Consider the following 19984-nt stretch of genomic DNA (forward strand, 5'->3'; position numbering starts at 1 on the left):
TTCAGCCACTTTTTTTTTTTTTTTTTAGTTCTTTTTCTTTTCTTTTCTTTCTTTCTATTTTTCTTTTTTTTTTTTTTTTTTTTGCAAGCGAGTTCAAAACCATATATACACAACAAACATGGCGATAGACGAGATAACTGATATGAATGATCTATCTTTGGATGATAAATGGGCTCCTCAATTGGGTTATGCTGAAGATCCAGAAACACCATTGACGGCAGATACCTTTCCTAGCAAATCAGGTGGTAAACCTGTAAGTATGATCTTTTACTCTTCTTATTTTATATAGATCTAATCCTTTTTTTTTATATCAATGTTATAGGCATGGTTGAATCCTGAACATGTTTTGAATGTGGATCAAGTAACTTGTACTAATTGTGATCAACCCATGGTATTATTGGTGCAGGTAAAAAACATATCAATAATATATTCCAAGTACGATCTTTATATTCATATAAACCCTTTCTTCAATAGCTATATACTCCTGAAGATCATCCACCTCAAGCTTTCCATCGTACTGTATATGTCTTTTGTTGCAAGAATGGTGCTTGTGTCAAACAAGATTGGACAAAATGGTAAGCCTTTTAAACATAAAAATACATGGTAGAAAGGAATACGAGAGTAAAAAAAAAAAAAGAAGAAGATACCTAGCTCACATGGATTATCTATTCATCACTCTTTTAGCTTCAAAGTATTCCGTAGTCAATTACCTCGCGAAAACCCTTATTATCCACCACCACCCAACGAAGACGGTGAGGACGATGAAGAGATGAGTTTTGTGGCAAAGGAATTCAAGGCACCCAAACTCTGTGTTATTTGTGGTATGGCTGGACCAAAGGCATGTGGACAATGTCAATTAGTCAATTATTGTTCTCGAGAACATCAAATGGTGGATTGGAATATGTGTCAACATAAACAACATTGTAAATCGTCGTCATCATTAACACAACAGCAACAACAACGTATTGATCAATTACGGAAAACTCGGGTTTTTGCTGAAAAGGAAATTGCTAGTGAACCTGAAGGAAAGGGGGAAGATGGGGAAGAAGAAGAAGCTCAGGCTGCATTTAGTCAAGCGAACCAGGATACATCATCAACGACAACAACGGCATTGGTACCAGCTGGTGAAGAAACTGCTGAAGATTCCAAAGTGACAGTGGATGATTGCTTTTTACGCTTCCAACTTAAATTACAACTGTATCCGGATCAAGTCTTGCGATATGATCGTGTGGAATATGACATGCCGGATCGTGAACCTTTGTGGGTACAAGAACATCAAAGGCCGACAAATATCCCTCCCTGTGTCAAATGTGGTGGTCCTCGTACATTTGAATTCCAAATCTTATCTACCTTACTCAACTTTTTGGATGTGTCTCATCTTGCTACTGATTCTCTGGATTGGGGTTCTTTATATATTTATTCTTGTAAACATAATTGTGATGTTGGTGATCAGGTATTTGTACCTGAATTCATTTGGAAACAAGACTTTTCTACAGATAGTATGAACTTTGGCGGTCCTGCTTGATCATGGTCTTGGTTTTTAGATAGACTTTTTTTTTTTTTGTACTTTAGATTAGGGAATAGTTTAGTTGAGTGGATTGACTCTCTTGTTTTGGATTTAATAAAATGAATCATCATTTTGATACTATGATTATTATTATTATTATTATTCTGAAAAAAAAAGGTGATATATCTTTTGAAGTTTTATCTTTTATGAAAATAAAAAAAAATCAATGTTATTCTATGAAGATATCTGTTTCTTTGAGTTCACTCGATCAGGCCTGTCACATTTGTTAGTTGACAAGTTGTCTCTGAATGGATCTGCTTCCAATTTTCTCTTTTTTTTTTTTTTTTTTTTTTTTTTTGGTTTCATACCCATCTTTTAACTAGATGATGATAAACTATCATCCTTCCTTTTTTGATACAGTACATGTAAAGAAGAGATCATCCAATGTGTCCTGTAATACAGACAAAAAAAAAGTCCATGTTAAGCAAGAACTAAACAACTTTTGAAGAACTTGTGAAAATAAGACAGGGGAGAAGCAAAAGGCGTCTGATATACGCTTAATCGTACTCGGAAGCAGTTGTGTTCAAAATACAAAAAAAAAAAAAAAAAAAAGAGAGAGCATGCTTGATTTCTGTTGTAATAGACAGATGATCACAATGTAAATTTTTCAAACTGTATGAATACGACAGGTGATAACATCGCCAATGTATTATAAAATAGTCACCATGACTGATGCCCTCGATTTAGCAACGAATATTCATAGAAGTAAAAAGAAAGTTTCAGTCATGTGATGTATTCACTAAGAGAACATCTTTACTCTCCCTCACTTTTTCTATCAGTTTACTTGATCTCTCTCACGCACACACACATATCAGTCTAAAAGATGCCATTTATTTGATTCTACTATACGGAAAGTTGATCCATGCTTTTTTTTTAATTGAATTACTGCGGTATTTGAAACCATGGATCGTAAATGCTTCGTCCCCACTTTTTTTCATTTTCTTTTTCGAATTTTTTTGTTACTGGTATACATCTTATTCTATTCATATATCAAGATCAAATAGATAGCATGAACTCGTCATCACATGGGGATTCATCGTCACGACCATCTTCAGAGTCACTGCCATTAAGGAAATCAACTCGGGACTGGAGTAAACCGGTAAAAACTAGTGTACAAGATCTATCTTTGATTAGTCGAACATCTCACGGTGCTAATAATACGCCCAGGTAATAAAATAATAATAATAATAAAAAAAGATACGAAAATGAAACCACGATCATTCATATTTTTATATTATGATACCTGATAGTTTGAAAGACGTGAACTTGCAAATAGAACTCTGGAATGACATTTGTAAAAAGGTTTGTAGATCTTGATGGAAAGAAGAATGGACTAATACTTTTTTTTTTTGTGGATAACTTTAATATAGACAATGGAGATAAAGGATCCAACAGATATGAAACAATGGACAATGTTGGTGGGATTATTACGTAAATTACGTGAAGGTATATGGGCTACTAGATGGAGTAAAGGCAATTATCCCTTTGCCATTAAAGGTAAGTGATCGTTTTTTTGAATGAATGCATAATATTGATGCTTCCTTTTTTTTTTTTTTGATTATAGTTTATGAAGAATCTGTCCATACTAGGTAAGGTTTGATTTGGTTGCCAAGGACAGAATGATTGGATAAAAATAAGTATGACACATTTAACCATTAAATGTTGACTTTTTTGTATGACAGTTTGCGTGCAAAAGAATTTGGTGAATACAGAAAAGCGATTCGTGGATTGGTAGATGATCTGTACCATTTGCATAAGGTAAAAAAAAAGAAAACAAAAAAAAAAAAAACAAAAGGAAATATTCCAAACTGAAAAAAAAAGACACTAACCTATGTTTTTATATATATATATATATATATATATATTTATGCTTAGGGCATTAACGGACATTATTTGGCCTTGGATCTTATTTATCAATCTTGTCATTTACAACAACCTCAAGAAGCCATGCAATCATTGTATTTGATTGAACCATCAAGTATAACTCAAAAAGCTGAAGAAATCGTTTATGCAAAACAAGTCATCCATGCCTTGACAACCCACAATTGGATACAATTCTTCCGTTTGTATCAACATCCTCCTCATCCTGCATTCTCTGTTGTTTTGGAAGCAAGTATCGAACCATTACGGCGATATGCGCTCAAGGTCATGCAAAAGGCTTATTACTCTGTACCTATTCCTTGGGTGGCCCATTCTTTAGGTTTGATGCAACCATCTGATCACATTATTCCTCTTCTCCATAGTATATATCCCCTTAGAATAGATAGGATAGCAAATGATACCATTTATTTCTCAAAACGAAAATAAAAAAGAAAAATCACTCTTATTTAAAACGTAAATCAACTATGCATGTGTGTGAAGATCATGGGAAAGGGTGGGAAGAAAATGTGAAAGCATTGGACGATCTAAATAAATATACTGAATTTGGAAATATAAAAATGGTCGACTTTTGCTTTTTTTTTTCTTTATTTGGTTCTCTACTTTTTCTTTTCTTTTCTTTTCTCTCTTAATGCCAGCAACCACAACCAGTTTATTCTCATGGGGTGCTACACTTGGAGCAGCTGCTAGTGCAGCCTATGTGAATCGAAGGCAAAGTCAAGATGACTTGGACAACAAAGTAAGAAATTAAAATAAAATAACAAAAAAAAACGTTCTTTGCTTAACTTTGTCTTTTTGTAGACGAATCATAGACCACGGCATCAACAGCCACCTTCTATCAAATTCAATCCACATCGTCATGCAACTAGAAATAATGACATTCATATTTTGACTTTTGTGTTGGTCAAAGACTGACTTCTTGATACCCTCCCTTGTTAATTTATCAATAAAAAAAATATTTTTTTTTCTTCCAATTCTATTTACTTTTAAGTTATGCATCAAGAAGAACATTTTTATTTTGTAAAGTTCAAAAGAATAACATAAAAACAAATGAATCACTATATACTAGGGAGACACGGACATGACGGGATTACAAGTAGACGATCGTTTCATTTTTTGATTTGGAAAAGGCGATAAGGCTTCCACGGCAACTTGCACCTATCCGTTCAATAAACCAATCAATTAATATTCATTCTAACTTAGATTATCTTTTTTTTTTTTTTTTTTTTTTTTTTTTTTTTTTTTTTTTTTTTTTTTTACCCTTTTTGCCAGACGAGCAACAGTATTGTCAGCCAAGACGACTTCCCAAGCAAATTCAACACCATAAGTCAATTTGATCACATCCACAATATGCCTTGCTTCCATTTCACCTAATCCAATAAATGCATCAGCAGGAGACACTGGGATGGTTTCAGGATTATTGTCCAAAGCGTTCTGTACAAGTCGTAAAAGATGATGTTGCATACTATTGATGTCATTCGGATCCTTTGGTGTTGGTGCCAAAATATCAAATGGAGCACTGACTGCCATCACATTATGTTTGCCATCATGATGATACCGTAGTTCGTAAGTACCTTGTTCCCATGGAAGTTGATTGCCACCAAATGTCACCGTCCCGCGTTCTTGATCCGATGGTTGTTTTGCATGGATCATGCTAACAAGATGCTCCGCATCATTGGCCGATGAAAGGTCGATGGTTGTAGGTGAATCTTGATCATTGTTCTTTTTCTTCTTATGGATGGCCTTGGTTTTCATGCCGGTATCATCCAAAAGATCCGCGGCCCATTTCCATAATCCACGAGAACTGATATTGGTGACTTGTTTATTCTTGTTACTTCCTACCTTGTAAATACCAATCCAATCGCGCTCACCATGGTAACTAGGTGCTTCCCACACTGCTGAGATGGCTTGACCCAATTCATAGTTTGCATGATTACGTTTAACAGAGTACCTTGATAAATCATACATTTCAATATTCACCACTTGAGGAATCAATCTTGCACGTTGTGATTTGATCAATGATCTAGTTTCAGTCAGCATTTCTTGTAGCCTTGGTCGAGCTGTCGATATATATATATATAAAATAGGTAAGAGGAGTCATGTCTGATTATTTTTTTTTTTTTTTGTTTTTGTATTAACTTACCGGCATCCATTAATTCACCAACTACACCTTTTGTTTCTTCCATAGCCTTTTCAACCTTTTCAACAGTTTCTTTGACCATACGTTCAACACTTTTGGTGGTGTTCATAGCAGCTCGAAGTTCATGCTTTTCACGGATCAATTTAGCCACTTCTTGTTGTAACTTGTCAGGAATATTCTTGGGGATAGCAATGGCTGCAGATTTTAACGTTTTAGTCAAACCAGCTTCCTTTCGAATTTGATCACCATAAAGTTTGCGCATATGAGGACTAGTACATAAAAAAAAATTAAGATCAAAGTATAATTTTTTTAGAAGAATTTCTTATACTTACGCTTCAATGTAATGCAAGAACAAAAAGTTGGAGATTTGTGAAAATAAAGCCAAACCAAAGATAGTCCAACTATTGGCCATTAAAGTAAAACCCCAAAAAGCAGCATGACCCATAATTTTTTCTGGATTATTCAAGAAACGATAAATACCAGTGTACAATAATTCAGAAGGATGATCATCAAGGAAGAAATCACCATAGAACCAACCAAAATCTCCAAGTACTTCAAAGATAGACGCAGAAGTCCAAACATGAAGAGCAATAAAGGTCTACAAAAAAAAAAAAAAAAACAGTAATGTTAGAATAGAATGTTCCCTTTTATAATGATTCTTACCAAACCAAGAGTATGTCGTAATAAAGTAGTACCATAAGTCCAATCTTCAGGTAAAGAGTACATTTTCCAAGCAGCAACAATGAAGCTGATATACGTCATACATAAAGATAAATTGTAAATACTATATATATAGAAATAATAATAATAATAATAATAATGAAAGGTTAGTGTTGAATAGACGATTGGTCTATATCATTTTATTTACCTCTTCCAGTTGTGAAATGCTTCTTGAACACCACCACCCCATTTGACAAAGTGACGAGTAAAGAACTTATCTTGAGATTGAGCACGTAAGAGAGCACCAAGTCCATAAGAATGAATAATACGCCAGAAGAAAGCTTGTCCAACAGCAAAGATGATACCAATACGAGAAGGTAGCAATAAGGGCAAAAGAATAGCATAAGTCATGACCATAAAGGACACCAAATCGGTAGAGCGGAAAAAGTCAAAATTCTTGAACACAATCAAATCACGACGGAAGTAGGAAGTTGTCAGGTCATTTTGAGGATCTCCTTGGTCTTTGTTGGATTGATCATCATCATCTCCAGATTTCACCTTGGAAGGAGTCTGACGTTTAGGAACAGTAGGAGGATTATATGTTTTATCAATATCTTTAAAAAAATAAGAATAAAGTTAGTATTACTTTGATCAATAAACCAATAACTTACGAGGATTTTCAACAAAGACCAAGAACACAAACTGAAGAGCATGAGCTGCCATACTGACATAAAGGACTGTATAGCTTGCACACATCAAAGAAACACCATAGTAACCAAAATATCCAACAGAATACATAGGATGAGGAGCCATTTCAAATACACCATCAAAAGTTAAAGATTGTTCGATCAAGAAGAAAAAGTCACCCCAGTCTACAATTTTTTTTTTTAAAAAAAAGGAAAAAAAAGAAGAGAAAAGGGATTAATGATGTACTCATAATTTTTTTTTTTGAAAAAAAAAGGTTACTTACACCAGGCAAAATCTTTCACTACACGTTGGGCATCAATTTTGACCCAAATATTAAAAACCACCAGGAACAAACCACCACACCAACGTAAAGCGTCACCCATAATGAAAGATGATTGAGGAGAAGTATTGAACCAAGACAATGCAAAACACATATAGGTAGTAAAATCGTTCATCAGGATCACATCAACCAATTGACGATAAAGAAGCCAAGTATTGTATTCGATAGGAGCCGTCTAAAAATCATACACTATGAGTTAACCACAAAAAAAAAAAAAAAAAAAAAAAAAAAACTTACAGCATAGTCATAATCATCACCCATCTTGACAGACAATTCCCTTTTCAACCAATGATACGTTTTCGATTGAGGATCAAACAACTTGTACTTTTTCGCCATACGCACCAATCCACGACTATCACTTTGAAATTTGAGTAAAGCACCAAGACCCACATTGTAAGCCAATCGCCAAAAGGAAAACAGAGCCAGAAATAAGAATTGTTTTGTTCGGGTAGGCAATAAAAAGAACAAACTTATTTGGACCGCCATGATACCAAGTGTCAAAATATCAAAGAAACCTTTTTTCTGTTGAGGATCCAATAGAGTGGAGACCATTTCATGAGTGACTGGTACACGGAAACCTAAATGAATGAATATAGAATAAGGTTATATGTAACGCGTTTATTTCTTTTTTCTTTTATCTTATTTACCTTTTCCATCAGGAGTTTTGCCATAAGAAGAACGAACGGTCTTGTCTTTTTTCATGTCAATATCGTCATCCCGGAAAGAGGGTTCTACTGCTTGTTTATCTTGTTTGGAAGAAGAAGGATTGCGTTGACGCAATTCCGTATCGACCGTCATCCTATCTGTCTATCTTCTTTTTAAAGGAAATAAGGAAAAAGGAAGAGAGAGAGTGTGTGAGTAAGGAAAAAAAGAAAAGAAAAAAAAAAGAAAGAAGTAACTGGAAGGAAAAAAAAAAGGGGTCCTCTCCATATAGATATGATTGATGGCGTACAAACCCCGCTGATGGTTCAGAACCCGTTCATCTCTTTTTTTCTTATAATCACATGAGATCGAATGGGCCATCCAAAAAAAGTTTAAATGTTGGGGCATCACAATTTAAAAGACATGTAAAAAAAAATATCAATAAAAAAAAAAAACTAGCTTTCTTTATTTGCCATTGAAGATTTTCTACCATAAGCCCAATGAAAATTAACATAAGTTTTATATTCTACACATTCATCAAATGCACTATCTAAAAATTTGTTATAAATCATTTCATCATAATCTCCTTCTAATTCTAAACATGGCCATAAAACTTCTCCAAGTTGGCCCACGACACAGACAATAGACTATACAAAAAAAAAAAAGAAGTTAACTATATCAAAAAAGAATCTATCATAAATATAATACCTCGTAAAGCATTTTGCCTACATATCCACCCCAGCATATTGGTATAGAAATATAATCCCCTTGTACATCTTCTAAGCCAGCATCCAATAAGCATTGCTTGATCACGGGTCCATGGTATAATGATTTTTTATTTGACGTGATCATATCAGACACTTGTATAACAAAAAAAAAAAAAAAAAAATGGTGAGTGAAAAAAAAATATCCTTTCTATTATTATTTTACCAGCACTAGCTAAACGAGAATATTTTGGACCAACTTGTCTGGGTATCATATCAGGTTCAATCAATTCAATATATCCACCAGGTTTCAATAAATCGACCAATTCTAGGAATTTAGATTGCCTAAAAGCATCCATTCTATAGACGTTAAACATGAATCGTTGGTAAATATGATCAAAAGAAGCAAGTGGTAATCCAATATCCAGTAATACATCGATTCTTTTGAATTGACAATTGCTTGGTAGTTGTCCTGGTAAGGCGGATGGTGGAGATATTGGATTTGCTACTGGATTTACTTCTTGTATATCAATTCCTGTGAAATTTGCATTTGGGAATTCAGCCGCCATATCTATTTTTTTTTTTTTTTTTTAAAAAAAAAAAGAAGAATCAATGAGTTTTATCGTTATTATCTATATAGATGTATATTTTTTTTTTACCTATCAACCAAGTTGCAGTAGGACCACATCCAATATCAAGACATTGTGCTCCAGGCACGTTCAATACATTTTCCACAGGGGCGATCAAGTTGCGTTGAAAGACATGTTTGAAAAGATAATGAAGTTCTAGAAGTTGTTCAGCATTGTATTGTGATTGGTTAAAATAGTGGTCTGATTGACTTGACGACTTTGTTTGGTCACTAAAGGATGACCGAGAAGTATCTGTAATAGACACAGCACCTCTTTTCATTCGTTTTCGTTTTTTTGATATTTGATTTCCCATGTTATACGTTTTGTCACCCAAAAAAAAAAAAAAAAAAGAAAGGAAAAAAAGAATATTTAGTTTTCTTTCTGAAGGTTTTTTTTTTTTTTTGTTACACGATGAAGAGCGGTTTAAGAAAAAATAAAGAGACGACTATTGAAATTTGCTATTCGCCTATACCATTCGCTTTTATGCATGATTTTTCAAATATTATATAAATAAATCTATTAATCTATAGTTCAACTATAATAAGAAAAAAAAAATAAGAAGAACAATAAAAAAAAAAAAGAAGAAGAACGTGAAGAAAAAAAAGAGAGACATGATATCAAGTTCAGTTGTGTAACAACCTAAAAAAGGAGTCATGATTTTTTTTTTTATTTTGTCAAGAGAGCTATTGTACAAAAGAACAAAGAGAATAACTAATTATAGAGAAGGGAATACTACAGCAGAAGCAGACGAAGGAGAAATAAGAGATCTGGTTGACGTTTTGGCTAAACTAAGTAAAGGATCCTTGTATTCAATAAATCCAGTTCCATTGGTAGGTGTTGATCGAGAAGGATAAAATACAATAGGTTGTGATGGAAGTTTTTTTGGCGGAGGTGATGGCGATGATGATGATTCATAAAGGGTGTATGTAGGTTGAATAGGCACAGGCGGCACAGAAGGAGCAACAATATTTTGATCGATTGACGTTGTCACTCTGTGCGGATGATAAGTCATGCATGATCCACGTCCAAAATAAGATGGTAATGAATGATGAAGATGATTGACTGATTCCCTATTATCCAAAGAGGCTGATACCGGTCGAGAAGTCTGTTGACGTGTTGATTGTAATATATCAATTTGTTTATATACATCATTGGGCGTTTCCACTTTGGATAATACATGTAATGGAGAATGATTGTCGAAAGGAGGAGTTGGTAAATGTGGTACTGATAGTGGTGTCAATGAACGTTGATTATCGTGAATGATTTGAACATTTTTCCCTCGAATGGATCGATGATAATGAAGTAATGGTGATGACTGTCCATTTGTGTTATTGATACTATTGTAATGAGTTGACGTGTCATTGGCGGGATCTGTTGTTGTGGCGTCTTGGAAATATTGGATATCGTAACCTAAAAATTTCATTTCTCTTTGTTTGAGACATAATAACAAAAAAAAAAAAAAGAATATTATTACGATTTTACCTTGATGATCTTGTTGATTGCCTGATATCCAATTTTTCACTTCTTCTGAACGTTTTTTCTTGATGGGGGAATATCGATCAGTAAGTGGTATTGTCATGGATGCTGGACGTTGTCGAATTTGATGGTCGGTTGGAGAATCTGGATTAGTGACTTCGTGATCATTGAACACAATAGGAGTCGAGTGGCGAGTCTTGTGACACATAGGAGAAGGCATGGCCATTGATCGTAAAGATTCCCTCCATTCATCAATCCACTTTTCCTTTTCAGCTGATAGTACTGGAGTTGTATAAGCTGCCTCATATTCTTGACTATTCTGTTCTTGTTCTTGTTTTTGTTCTTGTTCTTGCTGTACTGGATGTTCAAGTGATGAAGGTCGACTTTGGTGAGGTGGAGGTGTAGGAGGATGAATGGCGTTACTATGAGTTACCAATGGTGGTGGTCTTAAAATTTGTTTCTGTTGTTGCGTCTGTTGTTGTTGTTCTTGTTGTTGCTGGTGTGTCTGTTGTTGTTGTTGTTGTAGTTGTTGTTGTTGTTGTTGCTGTTGAGACCATTTCCAAGCTTTTGTCAAGATAAATAACCAACGGTCTAAATCTTTGTGTTTACGAACTTTCAAAAAGTAACACCGTTTATCTTCAGTACGAATACAAAAACAATTGCGTTGTTGTTTTTCATTAGCAGCCAAAATAGAGATAGAAGTGACTTGTAAGAGATTAATGGACCATATAGGTAATTGATAGTGACTTGCCATTACTATATTTTCTTCAGTATAAGGTTGTTTTGGAGTAGCCAAAAGAGGAGAAGTAGGAGAAGGAGTATTGGAATTATCTTCAGAGTCTTGTTCTATTGGAGTATTACAAGGAAGTTTGACCTTACGAGTTGAGAGACAAATAAAAGAATATCCGTCGAAACGAAAGAGATGCCATTTCCACTTTTGTTTATCAGTATACCAATAGAGATAACCTTCATAAATAGGAACAGTAGCAGGTACTTCTTCAATATTTTTAAAAATATCATCTTGTTTTTGAAAAGATGAAAACATTGTAAGAATAGTTCTAACAAGAAGAAGTATATTCTTATGTAAATAAATAAATAATAAAAATAAAGGCAGAAAAAAAGTTAGGAGGCAAAGAAAAAAAGTGAAAAAAAAGGTCCTCTTAGTAACTTTTTTTTTTGTAACTTGTTTCTGCATTATGAATGAAACTCAGCGGTATGCTTTTTTTGCTTAATTTCATGAATATGACACTTATTATAAATGTGAAGGAATCATCATCATTAATAAGTAAACTTTTAGTTTGATCATTTTTCAAATTCCATGTTTTAGGTACAATCCCTTTTTTTTTTTTTTTTGTATTCCTTGTTCTCTTTTGTTGTATCACATATCTTTTTTATCTCCTCCAGCTGAAATTTATTTTGTAAATACACAAATCGACCTAAACAATTTTTTTTTTCTTTTTTATTTTTTTCTTTCTCTTTCTTTCGTTTTCTTTTCTTTTCTTTTCACTATTTTAAATAAAAAAAAAAGTCACCTCATTTTTTATTATCATTATTATTATATAGCTGTGTCAGTAATAGTTGATATTATTATTTGTTACAATGATGACCCATTCAAGTTCTTTGGCAACTGAAACTAATCTTGCCATACAAGCCAACAATCCTGATACTTACGTTGTTTCTGCTGTTGGTGCAGTAGGTACAGGTAAATCTAGTTTACTAAATGCTATTGCTGGATCTCAAATATTTGCTACTGGTAGTTCAACAGTATGTAGACCATTCTTTCTTTTTTTTTTTTCTTTTCTTTTTTATCGTCTCTATTCATACCTTTTTTTTTTTCTTTTTTTAAATAGGCTACTACACAAACTGTACGCGGTGAAGTACGTCCTTGGGCTTTTGTTCCTGGAAAACGATATGTTCATTTGATTGATACACCTGGATTATGTGATTCTAATGCTCAAGATAGACAAACCGTATCAGAAATGGTTCGTTATTTCAAATCATTGGCAAATGGTGTTAGTGCTTTTTTGTTGGTCTTCAATATCAATGATATCCGGTAAGTCCCCTTTTTTTTAGTTTCTATTTACTTTGGCTTGACTATAGATCACACATCGAACGCAGCGGAATCTAAACCTTATTACATTTTTTTTTTCTATATAGATTGGACGCTTATACTCAAACCATGTTACGACTCTTTGAAGCATTACTGGGAAGACATTTTTGGAATTTCGTGGTTATTGTATTTACACATGTGGATGAAGAAAATCGAGATGAATTAGAAGAACATATGGAAGCTGTGAATGATCCTCAAGGTAAAACAACTAAAAGAAGAATAAATGATTGTCTTTTTCATATGGCAGATTCATTTTAATTCTTTTTTTTTTTTTTTAATAGAGGGTTTTATTGCTGAAATTCGTCGAATTCACAACTTGCCAGCTCGTACTTTTGTCCCTAGTGTGATCTTTACTTCAACTCAAAATGTTCGAATGAGTTCTTATACTCAAAAACATATGAAAGATATTTACAATGCTGTGGTATTATGCGAAACTAGAAATAATCATCGACGATTCACTTGTACTTGGCTCCGACGTATCTTGACCATCCCTAATGAAGAAGAAAAATCGACTTTTATCAGTAATAGTATCAAGGAAGCTTGGGCCTCAATGACATCCTCTGTCTGTTCTACTCAATGATCAATCATATGTATCTCTCTCTCTCTCTTTTATTTTTTATTTTGCTTTGTTTTGGTCAAGTCATGCATTATGGGTGGCTCGTATTCTGAATTAACCAATTCCTAGGATTGTATATATATATGAATGGGTGTTCTTTTTTTGGTCTTTTTTTTATGGAATAAATATGTTGTATTGTCTATTTTATTTATCTGAAGTACGTGTATGTTGTATATGTGTGTCATGAACAATCTGTTTATGATAACTCTTATGATGTGTTACTAATATTGATATTATTACGATGTCTATGATGAATGATTGTACAATTGAAGGATGGATGATGATTCCTATGAACCTATTTATAAATATATGATAATATTTTAGGGTATTCATTCGTCGAGGTTGGAAGATGTCATATCAATTAGGATGATAGAGACGGCGACACTGCTGATCATTGTTTAATTTACTCTATAATGCGATTGCTAAACTATAAATTCAATAAGGTAAAGTGAAAGAAGATGGTTTATTCCATATTATGTTGAAATTTGGTGATATGACGATGATGACTTTTAAGCGAGAAAGGGAAAGGTAAAGTTTCTTCAAACTTGTATCCAGCATGAAAAAATGAGATGGATTTTTTGATTTCACAGCCAAAATTTTCAAACTCCTCAGCCAAACTTTGGCTGTAAAAATAAATTGTCAGGGGATCATCAGGCGATTTTTGGAAAAATCGATGAAATTGTTTGGTGATCATTTACACATTGGATGGAAAGATAAGCGATAAAAAGGAATTATATGACATTTGACTACTTTTTTAAGAGGAATACAATGGTGGTCATTTTATTGAATGATGATCATTATTGGATGAGAGACATTGATATTGACGTTTCATTTTTTAATTTACTTTATATGTCTGAAGGTAAGCTACAAGTTGTTATTAAGGCAAATAAAATAGATTATCGTCATTTATGTTTGGTCCAAACTTGATGCAATGATGATGATTTTTGAGTGAATTACAAAAGTATAAATAGGTACATGTCTATCCCATGTTACAATACAAAAAGAGAATGATTCGCATTTCTGATGAATAAGCCAAAAGAGAGAGAGAGAGAGATGGACATGACTTTAAAAAACCTCCACGAATCAGTACCCAAAGTTTCAAGTTTTTGCGAATAACGTTTGTAATTGAAAGTACATAATTTTTATCTGTTCGGTTAAATATGTCTCCGACTTCCATGGCTCAAAAAAAAAAAAAAAAATGACGCCCTGGACTTTATTTTTTGTCTTTTCTTTCTCTATCCTTCATTCTCCTCTTCCTTCCTTTCGCCGCACAGCAATGTTACGAACTATTTCGCAACATTGTAACGTATCCTCCACGTCAAGGCATTTTGCTAATGGCAACATGTCAAGGCCTCGGATACTATCATCCACTGTCAAGTCTTTTAGGTACCAATCTCAGTCTTATTTCACACAGTCTTCGTTACGATTACCACATTTACCAAGATTGAAAGCACGATTATTTTCAACAAGTCCTAAACGACAGGCTCTTCAGCAAGACACACACAATGTGGCCAAGACAACACAACAACAAAGCATGACGGCGGAGGCAGCAACAACCGTCAATGAAAAAGCAGTAAAGAAGTCAACAAGCAGTAGTTTTGCGGATGCAAAGCGATTATTCCTTTTGGCCAAACCAGAAGCAAAGAGCATTTCAGGTAAGTGATGAGTGGCTATATGATGTATGGAATGATAGAAACGGAAACAAACTGACTCCTTTTTATTTATTTATTCTTTGATTTCTTGACTCAAATAAGCTGCTATTGGATTATTGGTGATCTCATCTAGCATTACAATGTCAGTACCATTCTCGATGGGGAAAATCATTGATATCGTGACACATCCAGAAACTGCACAAGATACTGCTTTTGGTTTGACATTACCGGAATTCTTTGGTGTTCTTTCATTGGTTTTCACTGTGGGTGCTACAGCAAATATGGGTCGAGTCATGCTCTTTCGATTATCAGGGGAACGTATTATCCAACGACTTCGTAATGATTTATTCAAGAATATTCTTCGTCAAGAAATGACCTTCTTTGATCGCAATCGAACAGGTGAATTGATTTCTCGTTTGTCTACTGACACTGCCATTGTGGGCAAAAGTATTACCAACAACGTCAGTGATGGTTTACGGTAAATAGATGGAAATGAAAACAAGTTTACATAGATAGAAACTCATACCCTTTTTTTTTTATCTCCTTCTCTCTCTTTTTTTTTTTTTTTGTCTTTTATGCGGTGATGATTTAGAGCTTTGGCAACAGCTAGTGTTGGTTCCACCATGATGTTATATGTTAGGTAATGATCGTCAAAAAAAAAAAAAAAAAGGAATGAATTTCATTAAAACTCAATTTTCTTCTTCTTCTTCTTCTTCTTCTTCTTCTTCACTCATGGATAGTCCGAAATTAACTGGGATTATGATGCTTATTATTCCTCCTGTGGCTGTGTTTGGTATTGTCTATGGTCGATACGTTAAAACTTTATCACGCAAAACACAAACAGCTGTAGGTGAAATCACCAAGGTGGCAGAAGAAAAGATCAGCGCAATTAGGACAGTACAAGCATTTGCTAAGGAAAAGAAAGAAGCTGGAAGATATGAAGCACGAGTTAAGGATTTATATCAATTGGCTCGGAAGGAAGCTTTGGCTAGTGGTGCTTTCTTCGGTGGTGCAGGACTTTCTGGAAATCTTGCTGTTCTTGCAGTATTATGGCATGGTGGATCTATGGTCATGAACGATATTATTACTATTGGTGAATTGGCATCATTTATGCTCTACACTGCCTATGTTGGCACTTCTTTACAAGGTAAGTGATTCAATAATGTGGTTGCTATGTTTGACTTATCATTGATTATTACTGTAGGCTTGACATCGTTTTATTCAGAAATCATGAAAGGGGTTGGAGCTTCTGATCGATTATTTGAATTACTTCAAAGAAAAAGTCAAATTGATGTTGATAGTAAGTCAAGTCAAGTCATGATTATTATTATTATTGGTTTGTATACGGATGTATTTATCTTTTTTTTTTTGTATTTATTTGACTAGATGGTAAAATATTAGACAAGGTCAAAGGTAAAATTGAATTCGACAAGGTATCATTCGTCTATCCAACACGTGATAAGAGTCCAATCTTCAAGGATTTATCGTTAAGCATTGAACCTGGAACTGGTAAGAGAGAGAATGAACATAAATGGGAAGCCTTTTACATATGTTTTTAACTTTTTTTTTTCTTTTATGGGATATAGTTGTAGCTGTAGTGGGACCATCAGGAAGCGGTAAAAGTAGTTTGGGATCATTACTACTTCGATACTATGATCCAGATCATGGTAATATATACGTGGATGGTACAAACATTAAGGATCTCAACATGCATTGGTGGCGTGAACAAATTGGTGTGGTATCTCAAGAACCAGTACTTTTCCAAGGAACCATTGCTGAAAATATTGCTTATGGATGTGAAAATGCAACGATAGATGAAATCAAGGCAGCAGCGAAAAGGGCTAACTGTGCCAATTTTATTGAATCATTCCATGATAAGTATGATACCTTGGTTGGTGAACGATCTGTGGCACTTAGTGGTGGACAAAAACAAAGAATTGCTATTGCAAGAGCATTATTGAAGAATCCTTCTGTTTTGATATTAGATGAAGCAACAAGTGCATTAGGTAAAAAAAAAAAAAAAAATGAACAAATAGAAAAAAAAAAGATCGATCTGATAATAATTACATATATATATGTAGATTCTGAAAGTGAATTACTTGTACAAGATGCTTTAAATGAATTGATGCGTGGACGAACAGTATTTACTATCGCACATCGTATGTCAAGTATTCGATCAGCCGATCTTGTGGCATGTATCAACAATGGACATATAGCAGAACTTGGAACATACAATGAACTCTTGAATATTGAAGGTGGTGTTTTCCGTAGATTGGTGGAATTACAAACTTTGAACTCTTCAGATCATTCTCATTAGATTTTCTCGTCTTTTTTTTTTTTTTTTTTATCTCCCTCCTCCTCTTTATCTTTTTTTTTTATATATTATTCTATCGTACATATTTTTATTATCAGTATTATGATTTGCTACTATTATTACAACTTAGATCTTTTTTTTTTTTTTTTTTATAAAAATAAAAGTGTACCTTTACCCCTCTCTCTCTTTTTCTTTTGAATAATATAGATTTAGTATTTCCATTTTTAGAATAATGTCAGTGTAACAAAATACAGATCATATAAGATCTATATATACTTTATTATTTTTTGTTAAAAAAAGAATCAATTTGATGCTTCTTCCTTTTATTACCAACAAGGGGATCAAAGGGGGGTTTGACCGTCACTGAAAGCCGGAGTGAGTGAACCAACCAATGAAACGGAAAATTTTTTCATCGAATGGGGGGGAAGGAGATCTTTGGGTTTAGTATGGGACTTGCGGGATTTTTTTTTTGATCGGCTTATAGTCTGTTGTGTGTGTGTGTTTTTTTTTCTTCTTTTTCTTTTTTTTTTCCTTCTTATTTCTCTCTCTACTCCTTGTCGCTGCTATAGGATTTTTTTCAATTAAGAAAAAGAAGATCGTTTGCAGCTATACATGAATTCTACCCAATCTCAGGCAACAAATACCCCCAAACCAACTTTGCATGGTGTCAAAATAAAACAACGAAAAGTAATAATCATCATAATAAAAAAAAGAGAAAGAGAGAGAAAAAAAAGTCATCTTGTTTACTCATATATATTGTTTATTTTCTTTAGGGCGTTCAGAAAGCGCAGGCGAAACACGAACCTGAAAGTAAGTTATATTGATTTCTATTAAAAAACAATTAAATAACATCTTTTTCATTTTTTATTATAGTTTTCCGTGACAATTTATTATCTCAACTAGCTCTTGCAAAGCCAGGAGACCTCGAAGACATTTCCTCTATTCTTGATAAAACTGGTAATACTCTCGAATATCGCAAATACGGTGAATCTTTATTTGAAATCCTTATTACTGGTGGCATTTTACGTAAGTGTGTGGCTTCGATTTTAAAACAATATTATGACGTTATATTAATATATATATATATATATAGAACCTGGTGGTATTATTCTTGATGATGTTGAACGTAGTCCTTTCAGTATCTTTGGTGCTGAAGATGAATCAACCTCGATTAAGAAACATGTGGATGTTTTCAACAAGTTGATCCGTAGATATAAGTATTTACAACGACCTTTTGAAGAAACTCTTAAGAATATTTTGCAGTTTATCAACAAATGGCAAGTCGATGAAAACAGCAAGTTGGCCAAGGCTACTGGTTATTTTATTACCACTCAATTAGCCAATCCTATTGTATTCAAGGTACTTTTGAAGGATTATCTCGTTAAGGATGGTAAGAAATGATGATGATGATGATGATAATTTTATTCATTTTTTTTTCTCTTTTTCTTATTAGGTCATTCTCTTGTATTTGCAACTGCTGTGTTCCGTACTATTCTCACTGAACAAAATATTGATCAACTCGGTAAATATTTGGTTCTTTCTGGTATGGATACTCGTCTTTTGGAATTATTCCCTCCCAATAAACGTGAAGAAGAATGTCTTTCTCGTCACTTTGAAGCCGAAGATATGAAACAATTGGTTGGATTCCATCAACGTAATCAAAAGAACTCCATGAAAGGTGATCTCTTATCCAATTTGAAGCATTTGTTATCTGAAGAAACTCCCGTTGAAGAAGTAAGTATATTTCTCTATTTATATATTTATGATTAATTAACCATTTTCTCTTCAAATAAAAAGGTTCTTACTGTTATCAAAGAAGCAAAAAAAGATGCTGGACTTGATGAATCTGATGTAATCCCAATTATTTGGACTGCTATTATTGATAGTGTGGATTTGATGAACACTCGTCCTGATCAAGTGGAATCTTCAGTACTTCGTGGATTGAATCAATGGTCCAGGCTTTTGGAAAACTATACCGCATCTCCCAAGACCGAAATCTTACTTCTTCAACGAGTTCAAATCACCTGTTACGAAGATGCTAAGGTCACCAAGGTATTCCGTCAAATCATTCAACTCTTATACAAGAATGATGTGTTATCAGATAATGCTATCTTGTACTGGGCAGACAAGGCTCATAAACCTCAAGGCAAAACCGTCTTTTTGAAGCAAATGGCTCCTTTTGTGCAATGGCTCCGTGATAATGAAGATAGCTCTGAAGAAGAAGACTAAAACTAGCCCTTTTTTTTATATATATATTTTGTTACTTTTTTTTTATTTTATTTTTGTGGTTGGATTGAATTGGATTCTTCATTCTTTTTATTATTATTATTATTATTTTGATTATTTCTTCAATAAATTATTATTTGATGAATTGAATTCTCTTTTTGTGTGCATGTATGGAAATCCTCAAGTTTTACTTTGGATGACTTTCATGATATTGAAGCAGAGACACTTCCTTTTTAGCGCAATGACAAAAAAGAAAAGCCTCAAAATGTCACATATCTTTATAGAAAAGAATCCAGCATGCGCTACATTTTACTAATATAAGTAAAAAAAAAAAAAAAAAAAA

At 33.6% G+C, this 19984-nt stretch overlaps 9 protein-coding genes across 9 annotated transcripts; 6 read left to right on the forward strand and 3 right to left on the reverse strand.

The window, feature by feature from the left end:
• Window positions 1–86: 86 nt before the first annotated feature.
• Window positions 87–1650, forward strand: BX664DRAFT_295311 (programmed cell death protein 2). The gene is made up of 4 exons (XM_051542143.1): window positions 87–253; window positions 323–406; window positions 475–575; window positions 685–1650. Exons 1-4 carry the CDS (start codon window positions 119–121, stop codon window positions 1523–1525), a joined length of 1161 nt encoding a protein of 386 aa, XP_051401966.1. The 5' UTR covers window positions 87–118; the 3' UTR covers window positions 1526–1650.
• An 878-nt stretch (window positions 1651–2528) lies between these two features.
• BX664DRAFT_329894 (uncharacterized protein) lies at window positions 2529–3893 on the forward strand. The gene is made up of 6 exons (XM_051544882.1): window positions 2529–2734; window positions 2818–2869; window positions 2938–3064; window positions 3132–3156; window positions 3250–3325; window positions 3443–3893. The coding sequence occupies exons 1-6, from the start codon at window positions 2577–2579 to the stop codon at window positions 3872–3874; spliced, it is 870 nt and encodes a 289-aa protein (XP_051401967.1). The 5' UTR covers window positions 2529–2576; the 3' UTR covers window positions 3875–3893.
• Window positions 3894–4063: 170 nt separating this feature from the next.
• On the forward strand, window positions 4064–4419 carry BX664DRAFT_329895 (uncharacterized protein). The gene is made up of 2 exons (XM_051544883.1): window positions 4064–4184; window positions 4247–4419. Exons 1-2 carry the CDS (start codon window positions 4077–4079, stop codon window positions 4358–4360), a joined length of 222 nt encoding a protein of 73 aa, XP_051401968.1. The 5' UTR covers window positions 4064–4076; the 3' UTR covers window positions 4361–4419.
• On the reverse strand, window positions 4415–8192 carry BX664DRAFT_295314 (phospholipid methyltransferase-domain-containing protein). Its single transcript, XM_051542144.1, has 10 exons — window positions 7920–8192; window positions 7510–7850; window positions 7216–7447; window positions 6917–7117; window positions 6454–6859; window positions 6249–6369; window positions 5918–6183; window positions 5589–5854; window positions 4706–5505; window positions 4415–4603 (listed from the first exon to the last, which is right to left on the reverse strand). Exons 1-10 carry the CDS (start codon window positions 8068–8070, stop codon window positions 4511–4513), a joined length of 2877 nt encoding a protein of 958 aa, XP_051401969.1. The 5' UTR covers window positions 8071–8192; the 3' UTR covers window positions 4415–4510.
• Window positions 8193–8368: 176 nt separating this feature from the next.
• BX664DRAFT_329898 (S-adenosyl-L-methionine-dependent methyltransferase) lies at window positions 8369–9604 on the reverse strand (the record flags this gene model as incomplete). The annotated part of the gene is made up of 4 exons (XM_051544884.1): window positions 9278–9604; window positions 8845–9189; window positions 8623–8774; window positions 8369–8561 (listed from the first exon to the last, which is right to left on the reverse strand). Exons 1-4 carry the CDS (start codon window positions 9558–9560, stop codon window positions 8370–8372), a joined length of 972 nt encoding a protein of 323 aa, XP_051401970.1. The 5' UTR covers window positions 9561–9604.
• Window positions 9605–9864: 260 nt separating this feature from the next.
• Window positions 9865–11845, reverse strand: BX664DRAFT_384937 (uncharacterized protein). The gene is made up of 2 exons (XM_051549213.1): window positions 10730–11845; window positions 9865–10657 (listed from the first exon to the last, which is right to left on the reverse strand). The coding sequence occupies exons 1-2, from the start codon at window positions 11766–11768 to the stop codon at window positions 9963–9965; spliced, it is 1734 nt and encodes a 577-aa protein (XP_051401971.1). The 5' UTR covers window positions 11769–11845; the 3' UTR covers window positions 9865–9962.
• A 250-nt stretch (window positions 11846–12095) lies between these two features.
• On the forward strand, window positions 12096–13596 carry BX664DRAFT_329900 (P-loop containing nucleoside triphosphate hydrolase protein). The gene is made up of 4 exons (XM_051544885.1): window positions 12096–12487; window positions 12574–12776; window positions 12881–13032; window positions 13115–13596. Exons 1-4 carry the CDS (start codon window positions 12323–12325, stop codon window positions 13411–13413), a joined length of 819 nt encoding a protein of 272 aa, XP_051401972.1. The 5' UTR covers window positions 12096–12322; the 3' UTR covers window positions 13414–13596.
• A 1876-nt stretch (window positions 13597–15472) lies between these two features.
• Window positions 15473–17418, forward strand: BX664DRAFT_364989 (P-loop containing nucleoside triphosphate hydrolase protein; the record flags this gene model as incomplete). The annotated part of the gene is made up of 7 exons (XM_051548446.1): window positions 15473–15579; window positions 15694–15741; window positions 15842–16248; window positions 16306–16401; window positions 16488–16610; window positions 16688–17107; window positions 17183–17418. 7 exons carry the CDS (start codon window positions 15473–15475, stop codon window positions 17416–17418), a joined length of 1437 nt encoding a protein of 478 aa, XP_051401973.1.
• Window positions 17419–17735: 317 nt separating this feature from the next.
• Window positions 17736–19789, forward strand: BX664DRAFT_278546 (armadillo-type protein). The gene is made up of 6 exons (XM_051541409.1): window positions 17736–18102; window positions 18189–18225; window positions 18289–18441; window positions 18509–18805; window positions 18869–19149; window positions 19213–19789. Exons 1-6 carry the CDS (start codon window positions 18028–18030, stop codon window positions 19642–19644), a joined length of 1275 nt encoding a protein of 424 aa, XP_051401974.1. The 5' UTR covers window positions 17736–18027; the 3' UTR covers window positions 19645–19789.
• The last annotated feature ends 195 nt before the right edge of the window (window positions 19790–19984 follow it).

This window comes from Halteromyces radiatus (assembly GCF_025201355.1).
Source record: "Halteromyces radiatus strain CBS 162.75 chromosome Unknown BX664scaffold_3, whole genome shotgun sequence".
In the NCBI taxonomy this organism is placed as follows: domain Eukaryota; kingdom Fungi; phylum Mucoromycota; class Mucoromycetes; order Mucorales; family Cunninghamellaceae; genus Halteromyces; species Halteromyces radiatus.